Source organism: Manacus vitellinus, unplaced genomic scaffold (assembly GCF_001715985.3).
Source record: "Manacus vitellinus isolate BGI_N305 unplaced genomic scaffold, ASM171598v3 scaffold_10_pilon, whole genome shotgun sequence".
Taxonomy (NCBI): domain Eukaryota; kingdom Metazoa; phylum Chordata; class Aves; order Passeriformes; family Pipridae; genus Manacus; species Manacus vitellinus.
Window position 1 is genome coordinate 9,547,392 of NW_021938838.1, and position 18,178 is coordinate 9,565,569.

The 18,178-nt window shown below is 40.3% G+C and overlaps 1 protein-coding gene across 4 annotated transcripts; it reads left to right on the top strand.

The window, feature by feature from the left end:
* Positions 1–76: 76 nt before the first annotated feature.
* ADAT1 (adenosine deaminase tRNA specific 1) lies at positions 77–18,097 on the top strand. Of its 4 annotated transcripts, XM_008927550.3 has the most exons (9): positions 77–300; positions 1,054–1,122; positions 1,834–1,888; positions 2,643–2,773; positions 3,755–4,373; positions 5,376–5,521; positions 7,717–7,816; positions 10,319–10,405; positions 15,345–18,097. In XM_008927550.3, the coding sequence occupies exons 1-9, from the start codon at positions 132–134 to the stop codon at positions 15,475–15,477; spliced, it is 1,509 nt and encodes a 502-aa protein (XP_008925798.1). In that variant the 5' UTR covers positions 77–131; the 3' UTR covers positions 15,478–18,097. The 4 variants fall into 4 exon arrangements, 3 of the variants coding, with proteins under 3 accessions (XP_008925798.1, XP_017940155.1, XP_017940159.1); XR_001922212.1 differs by lacking the exon at positions 15,345–18,097 and having other exon boundaries at positions 7,573–7,816; positions 10,319–10,331; XM_018084666.2 differs by lacking the exon at positions 10,319–10,405.
* Positions 18,098–18,178: the final 81 nt, after the last annotated feature.

Sequence of the window (18,178 nt, forward strand, 5' to 3'; positions counted from 1 at the left end):
GCGGCTCGCGTTTGCGCGGCCCGCCCGCGCCCGGTTCCCCCGCCCGTGTCCTCATGGCGATGGGTGCGGGTGGGTGTTCGCGGGCTGAGGGAAACCGGCCCCGTCCGGAGCCTGCACCTGCACCGGGAGCCATGTGGTCAGCTGATGAAATCGCTGGGCTGTGCTACCTGCATTATAGGACGAGACTCCCCAGGCAGGGGAAGCCAGATCCAAACAGGGAATGGACTTCACTGGCAGCTGTTGTCAAAGTGGAGTCTGCAGCCCAAACTGAGGTTTTTGCTAGTCCAGGGAACCTCCAGGGTAAGAATGAGTTGGGATAGGGTTGGGAGGTGGGGAATGGGGAGAGGAGGTGGCAGTCCTTGATGCGCTTTCCCCCCCCCGCCCCCAAGATGACTTTTAAGAAAAGCATACACCCCTTCCTGTCCCATTTCTATCTCCACCCAAATTCTTTACTCTTTGTGATTGTAAAAGCTTTTACAACTTCTGTCTGGAAAGAGATGGTTATAGTGGAACGCTGTTCTTCCCAGACTAAGAAGATGAAAGCCTGCATTTGGCTATTCAGTAAGTGGTGAAATTCTAGGCAGAACCTGAATTCCTAATATAAACACTTGCAAAAATGTTTAACTACTATTTGAAAGAATCCTGGAAAGGTCTCAGTTTGCTCTCCTTTAACAGACTGTCTTACTGCATTTTGCATTTGTGTATATATTCCTTTCTCTTACTGGCTCTTCAGTGTCGTCAGGCAGATTGTATCCCGTGTTTATTTCTTATGTGTTTGGGGAATGCTCTGCCAGTGTCCACTTGTGCTGCCTGGCACATCAAGCCTCTATTGGTGTTCCTGCTTTGCCATCATAGACTTTTCTCACACTGGTGCCTCTGCCTCCTGTGTTCAGTTCTGGATCTGTTTGCTTTCTGTAAGGTTGCACGGCCTGTCTCCCTGTCCATTCCCTTCCACACTATGTTCTGTGTGTTGTCTTACCAGAATAACTGTGTAAGAGCAAGACTTCTAGCAATAGTTGGTGATAGTTTGTTCAGTTAACGTTTCTTTTTCAGTATCTAAGGAAGTTGTTGCTATGGGAACTGGAACAAAATGTATTGGCCAAAACAAAATGAGAAAAAATGGTAAGTATGGTGTAAAATTCGAGAACAGACTACCTATGTTATCTTCTCTCTTGCTGGTGTCATAGAATCAATAAAAATGTACAAAGCATTCTGCTCAGACTTATTCTGAATTGAAGCCAGAAGTGTAAGTCAGACCACCCCTTATCAAGGAGAGAGGAGCTTAGGCAGCCAGAATGGCTGCCCTGAAAGTTTGCTGCACTTGCTGCCTTAAGGGTGAATGAACTTTTTATATGTAGAAATGTGTAGCTTAGGTCCTGAGTCTGCATGCTCAAAGACATCATAGCTAAAAGCAAAGCAAAACATAAGCAAAATAATTGCGTGTTGGTTACCTGACAGTCTGCCACTGCTGAGTCTGGGGTGACATCAGGAAGACACTAACAGGCTTTTTCTCCCTTACTGCATATTCTGCAATGAGATGGTTTTAAGTGTTTGTACCAAAAGTGTATGGGTTAGATACATGACTTCACACAACTACCGTTTTTCACTATTTATTGCAGGGCTTTCCTTGCTCTGCATGTCCATTTTTTATCCTTCATTTGTGTAGTCTCCTTTTGTGGTGATTGGAAGTTTAAATATCTTACAATAACCTAATACCAGTGTTAAACCCTCAAATGCTAATAAATCTGGAGAACTGTCCTATGTGAAATTCTATTTGCTTTGTTTGTCTACTTTTCAGTCGTGATTTGTATTCTCACTTGGTTGTTGCTTTAGGAGACATTTTGAATGACAGTCATGCTGAAGTTGTGGCCAAGAGGAGCTTCCAGAGGTGAGTTCATGTGCTGTTACTCAATGCCACTTGAAGGGCTTGAAATACAAATGGTTTTGATCTGTTGCTGAAACAGCCATATTTTGCCCCTTCAGATAGGAGAGTGTAATGAAACACTCCATTACTTCTCTGGAGGCAACAATCTTTCCCACTGTTAGTGGGATTTTAGCCTAGTTTTTACACTTTTAGGTGGTGTTAAGGTCCTTTCACAAAAGCTTGTTTCGTCCGTGTTCTTGTAGAGCCTCTTTATGAAGAATTAGGATCTGATTTCATGTGACATCAATGCAGGTCTGATGACTGCTGGTCAAGGGTAGAAGTTTTGCTGTTTCCCACATACCAGTCCTCTTGTTTACATGGGATAAGCTGGTTCAAGGAACTGAGCCAGGAAAATAGTAATTCTGCAGAAATTAGTACATTTCTTGTGATTTGATGCCACCAAACTGAGTCTTACAGAGTCAGATGAGTTCCAGTGCTGGTAAAAACACACATAGTGGGAGAGAGGGCCTTATATACACAATTTGAGGAGATAGTTAACTCCACTGAATACAACCCTTTGAGGTCTGTTATTGAAATTCCAATTATGTGTTTTCGTTTATGGAGTATGTTGGATCCCGTCTATCTGTAGAAGCATAACTGATTGGCTCCTCATAGACTGCATCAGGAAAGAACAGGCACTAGAGGGCATCTAAGTTTTGTTGTTTTCCCATGCATCAAAAATACAGTAAATGTTTCATGAAAACTTTCTGCCTAACAGGTACCTTCTCCATCAGATGTGGCTGGCAGCTTCCCATCAGCAGTGTAGTATCTTTAGTCCGGGAACTGAAACTGGAAAATGGAAGCTTAAACCAAATATCATATTTGTTTTCTTCTCCAGTCATACCCCATGTGAGTATGCTGGAGTGAACCAATTACATTGCTTCCACTTTTAAAATATTTTCTGCCCCTTACCTTTCTTTGGTTTCTCTCTGGTCTGGAGTGAGGGTGAGGCAGTAATTCATGTTACAAGTATGTGCCTGAAGATGTACTTGGCTGGTCCTCTGCAGATAGATTTGGCATTTTATCTCGCTGGATGTGATTCATGAGAGCTCAGTAAATTTGATATACTGCTTGTTATATAGTTGAATGTTTCACTTTAAACAATAATAGTTAGTATTTTCTTTTCCAGAAACCAAGACACTTGCCAAAGGCCCTGTCATATTGTGCTGTTGCTTTGCTTTAAACATTCTCCTTGGATTAAAATTTTAATAGAAAACACCGACATTTACCGCAGTTACTAAAAACAACCAAGCAAATAATACCCCCTCAACCCAGTGAAACAGAAAACCAAAAAAAAACAAACACAAAACCCCTGCAACTTCTGTCATGGAAAATGTTCTTTTTGTCACCAGACCTGTCAGACTTGCTTTGCTTGCTTTGAGCTGAGCTTCAGAATTCTGGTTTTGAGCTTGTTTCAGTGATACAGATTAAAGTTTTCACCCTTATTTGACAGATTATTCTTTAATTACTCTTTTGAGGTTCATGTTGTTTAGTCAGATCAGACTGGTTTTCCTGCGAGTCTTCAGCACTGCTTGTAGCCTGTCAAATGCCTTTGTTACCTTTTGCTTTATAGGTTTTGTTTTAACTTTTGCTCTTTTGTTTCTTACGTAGAATGCAAAACTTGAAGTTGAGCATATATTGGCTCAAATTTCAGTGAAATCTGAGTCATCATTGCACAGGACAATGTTGTCTTAAAAACACATTATCGTAGTTAAATTTTGCTGAGTGCAACTCTCTGAAAGCTAATAGTAGTTGTGATATTACTGGTGTGAGGTGTTCCAGTCACGAAATGTGTTTTTGACCAATTTTATGTTATTTCTTTGGTTCTAGGTGGAGATGCTTCTATTATTCCAATCAGCGAACCAGAGAACCAGCTTTCTAAGCCAGTGACTGCAGGTGATGCAGCTGGACAATCAGCAGAGTGTAGAAGTAACCGTGATCATTTGTGTCCAGAAGATAAAAGGAAAGCAGAGAATATGGCAAGTAATCATGCAATCAAGAGAATGAAGACTGAAGATGATGGTTGTTTTTCCACAATCAGCAAAGACCTGCCTGCTCAGCAAGAATCTGTAAAACGAGAAGATGACACAAATCAAAAGTGCTGTGACTGTTCTGCAGAGATGCAAACAGCTCATAAGGAGACTGGCTTAGTGAGACCAAAGGTAGTAGATGTTCATAGAACTGGAGCCAAATGTGTGCCTGGAGAGCTGGATGATGCCCGAACACCTGGGCTGGGGTACCACTGTGTGGGATTATTACGAGTGAAGCCAGGTCGTGGAGACAGAACATGCTCTATGTCCTGCAGTGATAAACTGGCTCGCTGGAATGTGTTAGGGTGTCAAGGAGCTCTTCTCATGCATTTCCTGCAGTATCCAGTGTATCTGTCGGCAATTATAGTGGGGAAGTGTCCATATAGCCAAGAAGCCATGCGGAGAGCAATTATTGACAGGTAAGTGCTCTCCTTTGGAAATCAGATGGTGTATGTGGAGACAGTGAGCTTGGAAAGACAATGTGTGTCACACAAGTATCAGAACTTCAGTAAGCTTTTGACACTGCGTCTGGTAAGGTCCTAATAGAGAATCTGTTAAAGTACGAGCTGGATGAGCAGACATGTGGATTGAAAACTGTCTGAATGGCTGGGCCCAGAGCCATTCAGACTGAGAGCCAGAGAGCAGTGATCACTGGGCAAGGTGTAGTTGAAGGTGTAAGTAGCCATGTACCCTGGGGTCAATACTAGATCCAGTCCTGTTTAATGTCTTCGTTAATCATCTGGATGATGGTGCAGAGCATATGCCCAGCAAGTTTGCTGAAGACTCAAAATGGAGAGGAGTGGCTGATATGCCAGGGCATTGTGCTGCTGTCCAGAGGGACCTCAACAGGCTGGAGAAAGGAAGGAACCTCATGAAGGGTCGGCAAGGGAGAGTGCAAAGTGTAAATATTTTTTTGTCATATCCTAATCTCATTCAGTATGCAATGGTAATGTAAGGTAACGAAGATGCAATTGCACATAGAACTGCAAGTATATTTTGTATCTGTTTGGGCTTTGATTATGAACCTTTAGGTTCATTAAAAATTGCTAATGTAATGTGGTTGGCATAATATAAGTACTTCATGATCGTTATTTTTCTTTGTGATTGCAGAAGTATATTGCAGTTTTTATCTTGCATACTAGCTTTTAACTAGACCTTTTAAAAAATCAGTTCATTGTAGTTTTTCTAGGATGGTCAGGGTCTTAATAAACTAATGTGGTTTTGTTTGGGTTTTTTTTAACAAATATTTTTTAAGGGAAAAATGCCTCCAAACCTCGTTGTCTTTCCTTTGTAACTCATGTTGAATTCAGTTTTTCATGTAAAAGCAACATATTTTGGATAATGAAGGAAAATTATACAAAATGGGCTTGTTTGGGAAGAACAGACTGAAAATCATTTGCATTTTTCTGCCTTTACTTTAGGTGTAAGCACATCTCATCCTTACCAGATGGTTTTCTGGCTCAGGAGGTTAAGCTGCTGCAGTCGGACCTTCGATTCGAACACAGTCGTGAGGCAGTTCAGGAAGTTCAATCTAACAGCAAAACAAAACTTGTTCCTTGTAGTGCAGGTGAGTTAACTTGGGCCAATTGCATAACTGAGTGCAAAAGTCCAAATAGAAATGAAGTGGTTTGGATTGTTTGGAACATCATTCAGTGCCAGTGCTAGAGGCAAAATATGAACAGCAGGAAATTAATTTCATGTCATAACTTAATTGTTAATAATTAATATTATGCAGCTCAGCCTCTAGTTTCCTGTAGGGAGTTTTCGGACTGAATAAACACTTGGTTGATGACATTAAGAATTTATAATCTAAACACAGACAGAAAATAACCAGGGAAAATGAAAGTTCCGAGGGCAAGAAGAAAACAAAAATATCAAAAGACTTCTTGTTTCAGTTAGTTTTGCATTCTCCTTGGTAATGAAAAGAAGAATTGCCATGCTGAGTTATGCTTGTAATTGCTCCAGAAATCTGAACGAAGAAAGAATACAGAGTAGTATAGTGTAAAGGTTTAATTGATAGAGATTTTGGACATGGCATTTTTTGTCATGGTGATGAATGAATATGCAAGTCTCGTTGTGATTTAGCAACATGGTCTCATTTGGGAAAAAAAAATAGAGCTGCCACTCTGTGTATGGTTAAGCAGTTTCCTTAAAATTGGACATGCCTGCCTTCTGCTGTCTGAAGCAGAACTGGAAGTTTTTCTATTACAATAGACCTGATGATAAAATAGAATGGAAACAAAGGGTTCCTTAATGGAATTCAGATTCATTAAATTGGAGTTAGTTTCTTTCCTGGCACTTATAAATATTTCGATTTTGTGAGATAGGAAACAAAATTTATCATTGAAAAATACTGCCAATTCACATATCAAAAAAGATCTGAAACAAACTGCAACTAAATGTCTGTCTTTCTGTACACTTTTCAGGTCATTTTGTTAAATGAAAACGAATGATGCTTTTTCAGGTTTTTTTTGCACATGTGAATTATGCTGGCTTGATTATTTTCTTGAAGGATTGAAAATCAGAATAAACTCTAAATTCTGGGCTGTTACCCTGAGCATTGAAATATGCTCAATAGGAACATTTCAACTGGTATTTTTAAAAAAGAAAAACATGTTCTGTTTAGTATTTTGGAGTTCGAGATAATTAGGAAGAAGTGAAAGAATATAAAGTGTTCTCATTTTTAAGTGGCTTTGTATTTGCTTGTCAGAATCTGATGTCCTCTGACCAGGTGAGGGTGGAGGGTTTCATACCAGTTGTATGTATCTAATGTTATTTCATACTACATAAGTTTGTAATTTAGTAGAGCCATACAGAATTGTACTTAAATCGCAGTGCAGGTACAATTGACACTTAGTGGAGTATGACAGTTGCAGCTAAATCATAACCAGTCTTTGAGAGTCTTGGATGGCAAGATGGTCTTTAGAGTTAATGAACATGCAACTGTTTTACCTGTTAGGAACACAGAGAAATGGGATAATTTAGGGGACAGCAGTTGTCTTACGGTAGTAGAAGTTAAAGGACCTGCTGTGCAGGGGCAGATGGGACACGCCGGGTTCTGCCAATGCTGCCAATGCTTTGCTGGTTACTTATAAATCATAAGGTGTCCTATGCAGAGTTTCAGCATTAAGAAGTTTACAGTCTCAAATGATGACAAAGTTCCCAGAATTGGGGCAAAGGATAAGGTTGTTGGCATATGCTACTTCTTTCAGCAAACTGTTTTTGACTACTAGCTAATAATATTTTTCAAGTAAAGTCTACAGATACTTGGTGTACATCAGTTATCAAACATAGAACTATTTACACAATCAAATAATAGCAAACAATAAATTACTAAGGAAAACACAGAATGACTGGTGCAAGTAGCTTAGGGGACTGTTTCACTACCTGATGTGAAAATAAGCCATCTGACTTGGAAATTTCTTCATGTTTTATCTGGACAGGACGTACAAAAGAAAGTGGAATCCCCCTAAGAAAGGGAGAATTACAAAGCTGGAGGCCAGATATTTAGAAGCATGCATTCTTAAAGGATCTAATTAAGATGAAAGCTCTGTGTGTGTGTGTGTATGTGTATTTTAATTTTTTTTTTAATTAAATGGAGTTTACCTGTTCTTTTAGGTACTGGAATTCCGGCCCTAGAGAACCATGGTCCTCTTTCTAGTTTGAGTTACTTTGGGAAGCAGCACATGAACACATAGGAACTGCTAGGTTCTGCTTTTGTGATAAGAGCATCTCCCTTGTTCATAATCCTTTCTTCTACAGCCATCAGTTGGAGTGCAGTCCCTGAGGAACCTCTGGATGTCACCTCAAATGGCTTCCGCCAGGGAACAACAAAGAAGGGAATTGGGAGCCATCAGAGCAGGTGTGAGAGTATTGTAGTATCCAGACACACGTTTTATTTGTTAGCATACATGCCTCTGTCAGCTCATGTGATGTGTAGGGCTTTGTCAGAGCAGAAGGAAGTCTAGGGAATGGGGAAAAGGAGGGAAGGTAGGGAGCAGGGGACAGGGGAGAGTCACTGTGTAAGGGAGAGAGTGGAGTTGCAATAAAAAAGTTAAATGAGAGTTAACAAGTTTATCCTATTTCTTTGTCATTGTTGAGAGCGTTGTGGATAAAGGCGGGTGACTATGATAAATTTTTATGAGAAGGATATTTACTGGTGAAGTTAACAGAATTTTTACTTTGTATTTTTTTGGGTTGATGACTATGAAGGAAATGTGTACATTGCAGGTTCTCTTTTTGCAGATTTCTTTTTCTTTAAGAGTCAAACCAACTGAACAGAGTGTATGATTGTTAGAAGTGTTGCTTTGAAGCATGACTTTCTGCCTTAAAGTTTGAAAATGTATTGAAATGCTTGCAGCACATTCCTAACATGAAACATGTAACCTTTCCAACTGTGGTTTTGGCACTGTGCTCTTTAAAACATCTCATAATCTTTTATCAACAATTAATGCTTAAAAAAGCCAGTTAGGTATTTTTCTTGTGGTTGAGAACAATTACTCGTAACATCTGCGGACAAATCTCTCCATCTCGATGTTATCTTCAGTTTAGGTGAGGTGACCAAAATTATCAGTGGTCTGTGGAAATTCAGCTTGAGAGTTAGGGTTTGTGTATTAGTTGTTGGCTCCTTCTATTACCAATTTATCAGTAGTCATTCATTTTTCCCACACTTTCTGGGAGAATGACAATAATCCTGAGTAGTGAATAGCATAATAAGTGGAGCCTAGACAATTCTTTTGGAGAATTTGTTCACATGCCTGCAAGTTGCACATTCTGAGCTTCTTGAGGTTAGGCCTGACTTGACTGAAGTTCATACTGGTATATCCTAGTATTTTCAAATTTTCTGTGTAAAGAAGGGGAACTTTGTGGTTTGTGACCAGTGTTGGTGTCTGGGGTGTTGCTAACATGCATGACCTGGGTGAATTAATGTGTCTTTTGAGACAGGCTTTGTGTGCACTGTAGAATAGTAGCTTTCAATATGTGGTGTATAATGTATTCCAGAAGATGTGTGAAAGATCAAACGAACCAACCAACCCCTTTTTTCTCAGTAGGCTTAAATTTGTTACATAGCATTTATGTATCAGCTTGAAAACGTGAGAGCCATCTGCTAGCTGCCAGTTAGCACAGAAGTGTAAGAACTTAGTGTTGAGAGATCCTCCTCTCAATATGTGCTCAAAATTCACTAAAACATTCAAAAGTTATTAGAGTCTACAAGACTGTGATTACAAACGTCTCATTTCCTTAGGAAATCAGGATTAAAAGCAATGTCAAGGAACAACTATTTACACTTTCATGATAAGCAGTCACAAAAGGAACTTTTATAATGAAAATAAGAAATTTACAGCCTTATTGGGTGTGGTGCTGGTTAATAATAAACGTGATAAGTTTCTACAATTTCTTTTCTCTCAAGGAATCAATATGCTGGATAACACTAGATATCAAGGAAGGTAAAGCTGACTGACTAAAAGGAATTTGTAGGTAAACGTCTGGTGTGTACTTTTGTTAATGCTTAATTAACTACACCACCAAAGACTACAGTATGAACCTTTGACAGATTAAGTAGAAGATTATATTTTAGAGTGTCTTTGCATGACCCAGTCACCAGTGGGGTTCAACAGGGCTCTCTTTTAGGGTCAGTGCTTTTCAACATCTTCATAAGCGACTTGGACGCGGGACTTGAAGGTACAATAAGTAAGTTTGCTTCTGAAGATACTAAACTGGGAGGAGCTGTCAACTCCCTGGAAGGAAGAGAGGCCCTGCAGACACCTTGAGAAATTAGAGGGCTGAGCAATCACCAACCCTTACGAAGTCTGAAAAAGAAAAGTCCTGGTTTCTGCACCTGGGATGGGGCAACCCTGGATGTACGTACAGGCTGGGGAATGGAGGCTGGAGAGCAGTGCTGCGGAAAGGGACCTGGGGGTCCTGGTCAGTGGCAAGTTGGACATGAGTCAGCAGTGCCCTGGCAGCCAGGAGGGCCAGCCCTGTCCTGGGGGGCATCAGGCAAAGCATCGCTGGCCCGGCGAGGGAGGGGATTGTCCCGCTCTGCTCTGCACTGGGGCAGCCTCACCTTGAGTATCGTGTGCAGTTTTGGGCACCAGAACATAAGAAGAATATAAAGCTATTAGTGTCCAGAGAAGGGACCATCAAGATAATGAATGGTCTGAAGGGGAAGCCTTATGAGGAGCAGCTGAGGTGACTTGATTTGTTCAGCCTGGAGGAGACTGAGGGGAGACCATCACAGTTACAGCTTCCTCACGAGGGGACATGGAGGGGCAGACATTGATCTCTGCTCTTCATGGGGAAGTAAGCTTCTGATTTCTTTTTTCTATCAGAATTTCTAATTTATTTTTTTTTTATATATTAGATCCAAGATCTGTAAAGTGGAGCTCTTCCATAAGTTCCAAAAGCTGGTGACAAGTATTTCACAAGAGGATCTACCAGACACTCTCCGGTAAAGACATTATTATTGCATTTAGAAGAGTGAGTTTTTCTTAATGAAACCAAAGAATACTGTGATGATACTAGAATCTGCTCATGAATCTCCCTTCAGATAAGTTCACTGTTAAAATCTGATACTTGAAAAATGTGAAAAGAGACACAAGATGAGGCAGTAGTATCTTTTTTTGAAAACATGGCTACTAGATCAGCTGCCTGCCCTTGGTGGTGTTCAAACCCTGCATCCAAAAATTGGGGAGTTATTAATATCTAGTTGGTGTTTAGTAATTCTGTCAAATGCCATTTCTTTGTTTCACAAAAAGAAAGAGTTTCAGTAAAACCTTTTTTTTTTTTTAAGTCTAGGCTAAAACCTTTCTCAGTGTGTGGTGGAGTAGGAGCTAGTAAGGTGGGATAGTGTGTATGGCTCTTTATGCAATGCATATGTTACATAGATGGAGACTTTCTGGAAAGAACAGAAGGAAGCTTTTGTGTGAGGAGGCCATACTTGGAATTTGCCTTTGCATTATTGGAAACAAGTTTGGTTTATCAAACTGGAATTAATTACTTGCAGTAATCATCCAGTCTGCCTTAGCATTATGTGCATTATTGGTTGGTATTCCAGCCCCAATAGCTGCCATAAAGTAAGGTATAGTTTCACATGCACAGAAAACTTCTCTCTCTGGCTTAGAGATTCTGAGAGGTAGAAGGTTCCAAATCCATTGCCATAGAAGGTTTATTTTATTTTAGACTTATTTCCAGGTATAATTTCACCAGCTCTAGGATGCAGTTACATGAACTCTTGGGCTAATTTAACTGCTTGTAGTTGCTGATAGGGATGGTCCCCCAGCAGTCTCTGCTGCTACTGGCTGTAGATTCCTGTTTTCTCCCTTGTATCAGAAGCACTTCTCCAATCTCATGGTGAGTCAGTTCAGCTAGCTAATGTGGATGAAAACAATTCTCTTGTTTTCTGTGTTTTCTCTTGGACTAATGAGCTGAATTGGCTCATGGAAAGTTAAAACAGGAAGTAGGAGGTGTGTGGCTGGAAGCAGGGGAGATAGGCCCTTTCAGCCTTTCATGCTACCAAGACAGTAGATGCAGTGAAATTAGCCAAAGTAAGTGCACCTTGGATCTTTAATTAGTAGATCTTGCTTGCTTTTGAGTTTTGTTGAATTAAAGATTCTGTAGAAGTGTCTCATAACTATTTCAAAGTTCTGATGTCAGCATGAGATGCTTTCAACTCATTCTAAAGTAGAGATACACTTTCTTTGTAAATCAGTTTAAAATATAAAATTATTATTATTATAAAATATAATATTATTATCCTCTTTTGGGTAGGAGTTTGTCCTCACTTGTTTAGCCATCATTATTTCCTCAAAACAGGTTGTGAACTGGTGCATTGCTGGGTAGGTGACTCATTGTTCTGATCATGTGCTGCTTATATAAAGTCACTTCACCTCAGGGCTTTCCTAGACTCCAGTGGCTCTACCATTTCCTTTGACTTTTTTGTCCTCTACTGTTTTTCTGTCTGGGCTTCTCCTGACAAAGTCCAGCTGATTCACAGATGTGACACTGGTTTTAGGCTGCATAAACTCTATTTATACAGTAGAGGTGCTAGCTCACCAGTCAGCTTGTGCAGCTGATTCACTTTTGAAGTCTTTGTTTTTCTTCCTCTTCACTTAAAAAGCAAAATAAAAATAGTGTCTTAGTGTTGCTGTTTCCTTCATCTTTGCTTTCCTTTTCTACACAATATTCTGACATATTTTTGTTTTTCTTTCTTCCTTGGAGTCTGAGTGAACTTCAGATAAGAAATCCCACAATCTCAAATTGCATCCTCTAAACTTCTGTGTATTTAACTGTTACCCAGTTTTGTATTTTCTTTCCATTCAAAGGTGTCCTGTTATCTCTTCCCACAAATGGTTGGCTCTAATGCTGCTGCCACCCAGTTTCCTTTTTGCTCTTTGACCCGAAGTTCCTGCCCTGCCTCTTCTAGTCTACTTTTTGGTCTCTTGCCTCCCATCTTTTCTGTTCCATTGGGGGAAACTCATTCTGTAATAATTTCAAATTTGCTGAATAGCTTGTTTTGTAGTTGTAGGGTGTATTAGGACAAGGATCATTCTTCACTTAACCCTTCCTTCCAACTTAACTGTTGTCCACTGTTAGCTTAGGAACCAGGGAAGTTAAAGCTTTATACTGATTCTGATGTTTTGTTTTCTTCTTTTGTGTATCTAAAGCTGCTTCTCCTGCTTCTTTTGTCTTCCTTTCTCTTTGATTCTTTGCTTCTATCCAGAGGATGAGTGTTAAATTGGAACAGGTAGAGAGCCTACTGGGGCCAGAACTTTGCTGGCTCTCCTAGAAGGCAAGGTTAGGTGTTTGTATTAGCGTAGCTTAGCTAAGATTTTTAGCATCATTCAGCAATTGGTAATTTTTGTATGAGTAATATTTTGGTTGATTCCTTGTACGTATTTTTCACGTGCAATGTGTCTGTAATCTTGCAAGTACATTATGGGTTAAACATAAATGTTTGAAGCTGAATATGGAGTTAAAGGTAGGGTTTGTTACCTGAGAAGGAAGTATTGCTGCAGTGTATTGCTTTTCTCTGCAGGCTGCCTTTTTAATGAGCCCATTCCTGCTCAACTTTGCATGTAGCTGAGCATGTGAATGTTTTCATAAGCATAATGGTGATTTTTGTAAGGCTCTTTTGTGTTACCTTTCAGAATGAAGTCTGTGGACCACTTCTCGTGTCTCTGGCACAAGCTATCAGAATCCCTGTCTCTCTCTTGCACAGTAGTGTAGGGGCAAGATTGAAATAGTAAAGGGAAACATGCTAGAAACGTACGTCAGACAGACTTGGATAGGGTGGAGATTCTGTGATTGTGTTTAACTTTGCCTGGGGCAGTCACAGGTTCTTCATTACTAATGCTCAGAGCCTTAACTACATCTGAGATACAGTCAAATCATGTAAGGTTTTTATGCAGATACAATGTACATAGAATTTGAAAGCATTTTTCCTGTATATGTGTTGAAAATTCTTAGAAGCTTAATGCACAAATCAAGCATGAATTAACTAAATCTGTTGATTTTGTCAGCTCTTTGAGGAAGCTGTTTAAAATACTTTTTTAATTTCTGTTGCATGCACTTTTAAATCACTGTACTGATGTTGTCTGCTTGGAGAATGAGACCCCAAGAGGCTGTGGTCACATGTGCTCTAGTAGTTGCTACAGTGTGGTGAGAATCCTGCTCCTGTCTATCCTGCTTTTGTTCTAGCTGTCTTTTTACTGTCTGCTGTAAGAGTTTCCAAACAAAAGTCCGTTGGAATAATGTAGGTTAGAAAAATCCCGTAGGTGTTTTAGTTAAATTGGGTCAGACTGATAGGTATGAGTCAGAGCTGCTAATTTGACAGCAGATTCAGGGAAAAAGAGCAACATTTAGCAAGGAAGAAATGAAAAATAGATGAAATGAAGGTGAAGGTGCAGGTGGTTTGTACTGTGTTTGAGGCACATGTTACCTGGGAGAGAAGCAGCTTGCCTATGCCAGGGTTTTGGAGCCAATTGTGGAGGGTTGACTTTGATCCTTCTTGGACCAGGTGGTTTCCTGAATGCTGCTTATGCAAATAGTTGCTGGTCTTTTGCCTGTTCAATGATGCTCCTATACTATGATCCACTACAGATTATGGGGTTCTGTGACTGTTCCACTGCCCAGGTGGGGGAGAGTTGCAGGGGGCCCTTCCATGGAACTTTGCAGAGGAGCTCAAAGTTAGTTTCACGGAGTATGATGAATGTGAAAGAGGTAAAGCAGAATGAATTAGCTGGGATGAGAGTGCAGGGCAGGTTTGTTAAGGGGGAAGACATCTCCTGTGTTCAGCAGGGACATAGACAGGTTCACCACTCTCTCATATTCAGAACATAAGGTCTGCAGGATAGATAATATGGCTTTCTATGCATGTCACAGCGTTCTAGAAATAAATTCATAGCAGAATGATGAATGCCTGAAACACAGCTTCTGATGGTCTGCAGTTTTGGGGGTGATGGGTGATCATTATTGCCTTTGAGGATTAAAACCTGTTCTAGAAGTTAGTGCAGTGGTTCTCAGACTTTTTAGATTAGGGTTCCTATAGTAGTTTGGCTCTTCCTCTTTCTTGGTGAAGGTCATGTTGCCTGTCGTCTTTCCTTTGTGTTGGGTTTAATGTGTTAAAACATTGCATACCACATGTGGCTGACAGACTTTTTGGCAAAGGGAGATGAAAGAAGCTGAGAAAGGAATGCAAGGAAAGGAAAAAAGTCTTGATGAGATTGTCTTAGAGGCATTTGTTGTCAGATACTCTAGACCTGAATTTCTCTCTTTTGAAAATCAATGGCATAATGTACTCAGCAGAGTGACCAATAGTTCTGCTGAGACTGTGGGGAATAGGTGCTACTTGAGGAAGAGGAACAGAACACCAAAATCACTGAGTCTCTTTTGCTTTAGGGAAGAAAAAAATTATTTTCTCCTTTGTCTCATTCTTCTTCATCAGTTTTGTGTTGGAAAAGAACTGTCCTGTTTGTTCTGTCCCTTTCCCTTCCAACCAGCAAGCATATCTGTTCTTCTAGCAAGCTAAGGCTACTTCTACCCAATTCAAAGCATCTCTAGCCACCTTTTCAGCTTTGCTTCAGCATTTTTCGCTATCATGGAAATTTTCTGTGACCTGTGGTCACACAGTCAAACACTTCTATTGCTGGATAGTGTGTATGAAGCATGGTAGAAGAGTTGTTTTGCTGCCTTTTGTAAGACTGCTGACAGTGTCTGGCTTCAGAGCCTGGGCCTCTCCAAGTCTCTCTAGAAGAGAATTTCACCTAGTAGCATGAAAGTTCTCATAGCGTATCATCATGTTCTTAGAAGTTTGATTGCTTTTTTCATTCTGTGACATCATATTCAATAGGATCATAGAATTGTTTTCATTTTTGTGCATTTTCTGTCAGGATGAAGACTCTAAAAACCTACTGGGACTACAAGGAAGCTGCATTAAATTATCAAGAAGCCTGGAAAGTGCTGCGTAGCCAAGCCCTGCTGGGTTGGGTCAAGAATGCCAAAGAATACTTGCACTTCATATGAGAATCCATGTGGCTATGTAAATCCAGCAATAAGCTCTGGTCCACAGCAGATACCTCTGCAGTTCAAGGTCCAGGAAAAGATGTCCTCAGTTGATGTGCTGTAAAGAAACAGGAGTGAAAAGGAAAGAAATTTATAGAGGTCTTTATTTTCGTTGTGTTGAAGTGCCCTTTTTATTTAAATGCAGAAAACGATCATTGCTGACTTGAAGTACTGAGCTGCATGAAACAATATGCCTCCAACAGAAAGGAAGCAGGGATGTGCTGCCCTCTGTTATATGAGGATATGATCAATCTGCCATAATTGTTGCAGTGAAAGTAACGTCACCTGAAGTTGAAGCAGTGCTGTGGAAGAAAGGCCGTCACTGTAAAATTTTAGCGCTGCTTTTTTCTTCCACTCCTCATAATGTTATGGTTGTTTTTCTGTTGCTGGGACAACACTAATGTATAGTAAGTAATATTTTTATAACTCTTGGCTCTCCTTGTCTGGTGCCTGGAAGAATTTTCCATGTCCCCCAGCCCCATTGCTTCTAACTGGAAATACTAGTTCAGTTAAAGCGTCATTTTCTCTGGGAATCAATCATATATAGTGCTATTTACTAAATATAGCCACAGCTACAGCCACAGCAGAAGTAAAAGAGTGCTGGGGAGGAGTCTGTGTCAAATAATACCTCTTATGATATCCCATGCATCTCTCTTAATTTCAGGACTTTGACAGATAACCCTCCAACTGCTTTGCTTCCATAGGAAAGAAAGAAATGTCCTGAATTACATGATTAAAACCTGTCAATCCTGTGGAACTACAGGCAAACATTTACCTACTTTTCAGTGTTTCAAGCACTGTGCATCCCCCTTGTCCCCCTGTGGGACACGGTTAATTAAAAGCAGAAATGCCTTAACCATTTATGTCACTGTTCCCTGGCAAGTGTTCATTAATAGCCTGGCAAAGGTGGAGATGCTTTGGGGGACTGAAAGTAGTCTCTGGCATGTGTCTTGCAGTCTCTTGTCATCATGCTTTATTACCAACTAACATCTGCACGGCAAAACTGTCAACACTGTGAGCAGTTGTGGGGGAAGCAGTGGATGGATAACCCTCCCTAAACTTTCTGTCCCAGTTATTGCCTTCTATGAGCAAGTTCAGGACTGTGTAACTGCTACTGAGCACACTCCCCCTTTGTATTTTTTCTCTTGTAAACCACAAATCATAAAATATTTGGACAAGAAGTGGATAATTTAGAACACAGGAATTCTTCAGTGATTTGAATTTTCTGCTCTTCGGTATATTACAGTTTTGGATTTGAAAAATGGGCACAGCAGTTCTCCAAACAGCCTTTGCTGTCAACCTACTGAGCTAGATATGGGACCAAACAGTATACATCACATTACACTCTGAGAACTGATTACAGCAAATCCTTTTATTTCATGATTACGCTGACTTGTCAGATAAGTATAGTTCTCTCTTACTTGTTGAAGAAATAACAAAAAACTTGAATTCTGTGTGTATAAGCCTATCCTCTCAAATACAGCACTAACATGCAGAAAGACCAGTTGTACTGGTGAGGGGGGAGTCATTGTATGTTTGTAGAGGGCAAGGGATTATGGAGATTGGGTGACTTGCATGATTCATCAGAGGATAAAAAAGGGCCAGATGCCATTGCACATGGGCCACAGGGTGAACTGCTGAAGACAAATGGTAGCAGTTACTGTAGTTGAGCAAATAGTGTTGCAAAGGCAGTCCTGTGGTGTACCTAAAGAACTGCCAGTAAATTTCCAGGTTCCTGAAATTTACGTATGTCATTTCCTGAAATCTTGCACAAACTATTAACTTACCATACCTAGTCTCCCTTTGTTAATCAACAATGTCTTAGTGAGCCTGCTGACCAGACTGGAATGTTCCCATTTCCTATTCAGCTGCAATATTAAAATGGGTTGTGTAAGACTCGTTCTGTAGTCTTGGCACCAGACTGGTTTTCAGATGAGCAGTTATATGATTTAAATTCTTATAACTCTTTTCTAAAATTTGAGCCTGGCTGTTAGGATTGTTGCTGGTAAGATTTTTCTGTGCATTTGTAAGATACTTGTGAACTGTAGGCTGCCATTTTTCTGTTACTTGTCAGATTTAAAAGCAGTTTTCGAGGTGCTGAATACTGATATTAACCTCACGTTTTGAGTGGAGTCGAGGACATATTTAAGCTAGAGCATGTCAGTGAATACACAAAGAGAGGAAAGGAGCTAAAACAAAACAGCATTTAAAAGAGGATCTTATACTCAACTGGATGGCATTTCTGTGATGGAAAATAAGTATTTAAATGCTGCATCTGTTTAATTCCAAAACGTCAAGAAATGCTGTAAGCAGTCCTGTGAAACTGGTCTAAAAATCAGAAGGGAAAGATGCAGAGATAGGAGAGGACACAGTCTCTGCTTTTGTAAGAGGTAGCAAACTAAACTTTGATCATTGCCAGTAGATCTTTGGAAGAATTGCTCCTGAAAAGTACCAGTTTATGTGTTCCAAGCTTGTATCACTCCTTTGTGCTAGGATAGCTGACACCCTGAGAAACAGAGATAGGCAGGGCACAGGGAGGACAGCAGAATGCAGACTGTGCCACAGGGGAGCAGAGTTGGGGGGAGTGAAGTAGCAGGAATGAAGTGCCCACAGTTCATGGTTAAGGACGACATTAAAACAATTCATAGTGGGAGAAACAGAG

Coding starts and splice junctions, on each gene's coding strand:
- ADAT1 (XM_008927550.3), top strand. CDS start 132: ATGTGGTCAGCTGATGAAATCGCTGGGCTGTGCTACCTGCATTATAGG. Junction 1,889..2,642: donor GCCAAGAGGAGCTTCCAGAG/GTGAGTTCATGT, acceptor TCTGCCTAACAG/GTACCTTCTCCATCAGATGT. Junction 2,774..3,754: donor CTTCTCCAGTCATACCCCAT/GTGAGTATGCTG, acceptor CTTTGGTTCTAG/GTGGAGATGCTTCTATTATT.